This window comes from Vulpes vulpes, chromosome 15 (assembly GCF_048418805.1).
Source record: "Vulpes vulpes isolate BD-2025 chromosome 15, VulVul3, whole genome shotgun sequence".
Taxonomy (NCBI): Eukaryota; Metazoa; Chordata; class Mammalia; order Carnivora; family Canidae; genus Vulpes; species Vulpes vulpes.
Genome location: NC_132794.1, coordinates 69224480 through 69231224, shown reverse-complemented (window position 1 = coordinate 69231224; position 6745 = coordinate 69224480). Strand labels below are relative to the sequence as shown.

The 6745-nt window shown below is 47.9% G+C and overlaps 1 protein-coding gene across 5 annotated transcripts in view; it reads left to right on the top strand.

Annotated features, from left to right (window-relative positions):
- Window positions 1-3368: 3368 nt before the first annotated feature.
- Window positions 3369-6745, top strand: part of MTFMT (mitochondrial methionyl-tRNA formyltransferase) — a 29192-nt gene continuing 25815 nt past the window's right edge. For 4 of the 5 annotated variants that reach the window (XM_072738817.1, XM_026007752.1, XM_026007690.1 and 1 more), the window contains exons 1-2: window positions 3369-3623; window positions 6333-6542. In XM_072738817.1, the coding sequence (XP_072594918.1) occupies window positions 3403-3623; window positions 6333-6542 (431 nt within the window). In that variant the 5' untranslated portion in view covers window positions 3369-3402. The remainder of the gene's footprint in view (window positions 3624-6332; window positions 6543-6745) is intronic. The other variant, XM_026007880.1, reaches the window with a different exon arrangement.

The window sequence follows — 6745 nt, the reverse complement described above, 5'->3', positions numbered from 1 at the left end:
AACTAAAGATTTTAAGATTTCATCTCTTTACATCTGTTTTGATATTTCACTTGGTTTTACTATTTATCAGCAGCAAGGGAAATCTTCCTTATCTTAAGGCTGCTTCTCATTCTCCTACTACCACATCCAGCTTCCTTCCCTTCCTGGGACTCTAACGTCCATTAGATGACGTTTGACCTCTCCAGAATCTCTCATCAAGGTCACCCAGTCCTGTGGGCACAACCTGCCTCTTAAGCTCTCACTTAGGATGGTAAGACACCTGGGTTCCTACTGAGAGACAGCCTACTACATAGAACAGCCTTCTTACTATTTGTGTCATCACCTGTACCCGGTACAGGATGGGTTAGATGGGGAGGCATCCTGTCCCGGTCTGTCCCCAGTGAGTGGACTTGTAGCCCGGTCCTGCTTTACCGAGCAGCTGGACAGCTTACGGAGGGACATTTACTGAGACCACATAGGGTAGAAACAACACTGACAGCGAATCCAAGTGAAAAGTGCTGGAGCTTGGGAATGGGCCATCACATTCAACGACAGGAAATATTGGAGAGCAGCACCTCCTGGCGGACTTCTGATGCAACTACAGGCAGGAGATCGTAATACATGAAACTGCTTCCCAAAAGACGTTTCACAGTGCTGCTCGAGGCCGCCCCGTGGTTCGGTTCCTGACGCTGGCACCGGCCTATGGTAGACCCTCTCCTGAGACATGTGGCATTGTCTCCCAGATTATGTTCGGAAATTCTTGTGGATTCAGGCATTGGCCATTTTACCAATTAGAGCTCTGACCACTCTCCCTGTGCTCCTGCTCCATCTTTCCCAGGGCTCTTGCTGCTCCTCCTTTTTGACTCTCAGCCCAAAAGGGCTGATCACACACACAGAAGTTGACTCTCTGGCAGGTCTCTGCACTCCTCAGAAATCGTACACACAGGGTGCCTGGGTGGCTCAATAGATTAAGCTTCTGCCTTCAGATCAAATCAGGATCCTGGGATCCTGGAATCCAGTCCTACATCTGGTCCCTGCTCAGTGGGGAATCTGCTTCTCCCTTCTGTCTGCTCCTGCTCACTCTTGCTCTCGCTCTCAAACAAATAAATAAATTCTTACAAAAAAAAAAAAAAAGAAATTATACACACATATTCAGGATTAAGGTGAGATGATGGAGAACAGGAAGAGGAGATGTTTCCTTTTTCCTCTCATGCCAGATCAGCTTTCTCACCCTCCAGATATTAAGGTCAATTTTACATTCAAGATTGCCACTTGATTCTCAACATTTCAATCTTTAAGCATTCAAAGCTGAAACATCGTCACAGCACCAAGCAGGCTTCCTCTCTGTCAGTGATCCTACTCTTGCCTTGTCACCTGGACTCAGAACCTGGAGCAATTTCATTGATTCATCATACATATATACTTCATTCATCAGTAGAGAGAAATTTCTGGAAACCAGAGTACCAGGGTAATATTACAGCCCAGTCCCTTGGATGTACTTTCTGGACATCTTAACTTATTACTTAAAACTGCTTGCCATAAGGGGCTGGAATCTTCATCTTCTCTGTGTGCTTTATAGTAGTTCCAGCAATGGATTTTCCTGGGCTTGGAAGTATACTTCCCCATATATTCCTAACTTACTACCATGAGTAGTAGTCTATTTAACACACAGGTGAATTTGTCAATGTGTATGCAAAATCAGACAACTTCCTTCTGTAATTCCAAACTGTGTGGAAGCAGCGGTTCCCACAGAGCACAGGCTTCTGGGAGGATATCTGAACTTGGCATTGAAGAATGGATACCAGGGCAGTCCGGGTGGCTCAGCGGTTTTAGCGCTGCCTTCGGCCCAGGGGATGGTCCTGGAGACCCAGGATCGGGTCCCACGTCGGGGTCTCTGCCTGGGGCCTGCTTCTCCCTCTGTCTGTGTCTCTGCCTCTCTCTCTCTCTCTCTCTCTCTCTCTCTCTGTGTGTGACTCTATGAATAAATAAAAATAAAAATCTGAAAAAAAAAAGAGTGGATATCATTTAGAGAAATGATATGAGGAAGGTAGCCTAGAAAGAGCAGCAGGCAGGAGCACCTGAGGGACAATAGATTCTGGTTTCAGCTCAGGTCATGATCTCTGGGTGGTGGAATTAAGCCCTGCATCAGTCTCCATGCTTAGCATAGAGTCTGCTTGAGATTCTCTCTTTCTCTCCCTCTTCGCTGCCCCTCCCCCTCTCCATGCTTGTGTGCTCTCTTGCTCTCTCTCTAAAATAAAAATAAATCTTAGGGGGAAAAAAGAACAGCAAGCAAAGACACAGAAGCAGGGATGTGCAGAACTCATAATTTGGGAAAAAGGACTAACCCAGAGTCACTGGGTCTAACACTGTGTGATGGGGAAATGCAGTAAGAGTAAGACTAGAAAGGAGATCTAGCCTCCACTCAATAGCCATACACAAGATGTGTAACCATATGTGAGAAGGTCACTGTGTAGGCCTCTGGAATATAGAACCTAAGCACTAAAGTTCCTTACAGGTCTTCTGGGGAATGCTTCCCCTGCTTTTTTCCCCCTGAAAACCTCCCCTATGGTATCCCTCTGTGCGGGAGGGAACCCACAGGATAGAGGCAAGAGTGGGGCCTTAGATTCATCAGAATGACTGTGAGCAAGTAACTGAGCCTCAGTTTCCTCAGGTGCAAGATGGAGGCTTTGACTTACCTAGTACATAGAATCGCCATGAAGACCAAATGGTAAGGATCACAGACTTCGGGGCAACATGGACTAGCTGTTAGGACCTTAAGTAGGTAATTCCCTTCACTTCACTGAGCCTCTGATTCTTTTCAATAAAATGGTTGTGATAATATCTATCTTGTATGCTTGATATGAGGAGTAACTGAAATAATGGATATAAAATGCTTAGCCAAAGCATGGTCTACAGTAAATATATACTTTATTAATTTACTTTAATTCATTGTCTGAAAACACATGATTTGCTACCAAAAGAGTTCTTTTGGAGACTGGCTAAATCGTGCAAACAAATGTAATAAAAATCATGCGGAGGGGGATCCCTGGGTGGCTCAGCGGTTTAGCGCCTGCCTTCAGCCCAGGGCGTGATCCTGTACTCCCAGGATCGAGTCCCACATCGGGCTCCCTGCATGGAGCCTGCTTCTCCCTCTGTCTCTGCCTCTCCCTGTGTCTCTCATGAATAAATAAATAAAATCTTTTTAAAAAAAATCATTAAAAAAAAAATCATGGGGAGGCTCGAGCCTGCAGATTCCTGGAGGAGCTCCAACACAGGCGGGTCCCGCCTCCAACCACACAGGCCACGCCTCCAATCGCGAGCAGGCCCCGCCCACCACTCTCCTCGGCCCCGCCCCTCCGGCCGAGCACGCGCACCCCCTCCCACCTCGATGCGCCTGCGCAGGACGGGGCGCCCGCGGAGGCGATGAGGGTGCTGGTGCGGCGCGGCTGGGGACCCCGGCCGGTGGGGGGCGGTCCAGGCGGAAGGCCGAGCCCCCAGTGGCGAGCGCTGGCCGGGCTCGGCGCGTCCCCCGGCGGGGAGGACGGCCGGGGCGTCCGCGTCCGAGAGAAGCCTCCCTGGCGGGTGCTCTTCTTCGGCACGGACCGGTTCGCCCGCGAGGCGCTGCGGGCGCTGCACGCCGCCAGGTACGGGGGCCGGGGCGTGGGGGTCCCGGCTGCGGAGTGCCGCAGCCGAGCCCCGCGGCCGGCCGCGAGGGTTTGCGCTGCTAGCCCGGGAGCGCGGCGGCGCCGGAAGGGTCTGGGCCCGTGTCTCTGCGGCTCCCGGAAGGTGCCCGCGCCTGCCTGGTGGCTCCGGTCTGCACTCCTGCTCCGCGCTCTCCATTGTCCCCCCGCTTCGCAGACACCGCCTCTGTCCTCTGCCACCACCTCCTTGCCGCGTCGTGTGTCAGGAAACTCGAGCTCAGAGAGGTTGAGTGATTGCCCGGGGTCATCACAGGCCTCCGTTCATCTAATTTGTACCCTCCAGCCCTTCGGGCTTCTTTGGGCACTTGCACACCCACGTCTCCCTTCACCGCTTCCTATCTCCTCCCTGTAGACCGTGGGACCCAGTTTTCTGGGGCTGAAATAAGGACACAGTCCAAAAACAACTGTTTTCAGCTATTGAATAAATGTATGTCAGAACTCTTAAGTATACATTTGGTATTTCTAAAATTTAACACATGTTGGTTTACGGGGGTGCAGGGGGGTTGAGATCCAACCTGTTGTGAAAGTCCGTGCTATGTGATGGCTCTACCCCACTGTACAGCTCTGCCTTCTTTCCCCCCAACCTCCATCTATTATTTCTGCGCTCTTTTTTCCTGACGCGCCCCCAACACTCATTTCTGTCATCTCCATCAAATCTTTCCTACAGATTCTTCACAGCAGCCCCTCCTGTGGACAGCCCCATCATTCCCCCCATAACATATTCCTCCCTCCATCACTCTGTTCTCCGCACACACCCTGAAACACTCCCTTCACACATGTTCCTTTTGCACACCCTCTGTGATGTACCTCTCCACGAGCTGCTTTCCCCAGATTGCCCCCCGAATCTCACTGCATGTGTTGACCTTTCTGTTGATGCTTTGCTTGGCAGCTCCATTACCCCTGTGCTTTGTCTTTAGGGCCCTCCTATATACTCCGTTTCTCATAACTCCTCAACACTAGATGCAATACCTGGTAAATAAACTAACACCGTGCAGCCCGGGTGGCTCAACAGCTTAGCGCCGCTTGCGGCCCAGGGTGTGATCCTGGTGACCCGGGACCGAGTCCCACGTCGGGCTCCCTGCGCGGAGCCTGCTTCTCCCTCTGCCTGTGTCTATGCGTCTCTCTGTCTCTCTGTGCGTCTCTCATGAACACATAAATAAAATCTTAATATATATATATATATATATATATATATATATATATATATATATATATATAATTTATGTATCATGAGAGACGCACACAGAAACAGAGGCAGAGACACAGGCAGAGGGAGAAGCAGGCTCCGCGCAGGGAGCCCGACGTGGGACTCCCGGGTCACCAGGATCACACCCTGGGCCGCAAGCGGCGCTAAACCGCTGCGCCACCAGGGCTGCCCCAAATAAAATATTTTTAAAAATAAATAAATAAACTAACACCCTCTGAGCACTGGAGGACAACACAGCAGATAAAAAGAAAGAGTACACATGTATTACTATGTAATGATGCCCATGGGACATGCGCGCGCGCGCGCACACACACACACACACACACACACGGACACATTTTAAAGTGTTTATTGGTTCAGCCCCACCTTGGGCTCCCTGCTCAGTGGATAGCCTGCTTCTTCCTCTCCCTCTGCCCCTCCCTCCTGCTTTTTTGCATGCCTGTGCCTTCTCTCTCTCTCTCTCTCTCTAAAAATCTTTAAAAATAAATTAAAAAATAAAAGTATTTATTATTTGGCTAACACATGGTTGTGGTACAAAATTCAAAAGGTTCAGGAGCACCTGGGTGGCTAATTCAGTTAAGTGTCTGCCTTCAGCTCAGGTCCTGGGATGGAGCCCCACCTCTGACTCCCTGCTCAGTGGGGAATCTGCTTCTCTCTCTGCTATTCCCCCTGCTTGTGCTCTCTCTCTGTCAGGTAAATAAATGAAATCTTTAAAAAAGAAAATTCAAAAGGTTCAAAGGATATTATAGTGAAAAGTCAGTTCTTTCCACCTCTATCTTCTATATCCAGTTCTTCTCTTCAGAGACAGCCACTGTTCTCTTATTCTAGAAATGTTTGCTGGATATACAAGCAAATGTATTCTTAACACCCCCCCCCCCGCTTTTTTAAAAAGATTTTATTTATTTATTCATGAGAGACAAGAGAGAGGCAGAGACACAGATAGAGGAAGAAACAGGCTCCATGCAGGGAGCCCATTGTGGGACTCAATCCTGGGACCCCAGGATCATGCCCTGAGCCAAAGGCAGGCGCTAAACCGCTGAGCCACCCAGGGATCACCTTAACCCACTTTATAAAAAGACTCACCACATAATAGTAATAGTGTTCCAAAAAAAAAAAAAAAAACAACAAAAACAAAATGCAGAGCTGAATATATAAAATTCTAATTGTGTAAAGTATCTACACCGTATATGTTTCTGTATGCACAGGAAATTTCTAGAACCATGCTATCCAAACAGTAGCCACTAGCCACATGTGGCTCTTTAAATTACAAATAACTAAAATTAAGAACAAAATAAAAACTCAGTCTCTCAGTTGTGTAGTTTTAATCACTTACCCTTAATTGTTTCATGAATTTAACCATAAAAGTACCGTGGTAGTATGTGAAGTAGTTTAACTTTGAGTCATTGTCTTAAAATTCACATTTTATTCCAATCTTTCCAATTTAGGGAAAATAAAGAGGAAGAGTTAATTGAAAATTTGGAGGTGGTCACAGTGCCCTCTCCATCACCAAAAGGACTGCCAGTGAAGCAATATGCTGTCCAGTCTCAGCTTCCAGTGTATGAGTGGCCAGATGTGGGATCTGGAGAGTACGACGTTGGAGTGGTAGCTTCATTTGGCCGACTTTTGAGTGAGGCTCTTATTCTTAAATTTCCCTAGTAAGTGTTTTTTTTTTTTTTAAAGGGAATACAGTATAGAAGCCTTGGTCTTTGTATATGGGCCTGGTGTCTAAAGTACAATGACTTGAATTCTAATTTTGCTTTCTTTACTGTTTTCTCTTAAAACATCTTGTTAGTGCATTAATTGTTGAAATGTGTGATGCTCTTGATCTGTGGGCTCTCACCCACCCTCATTTAAATTC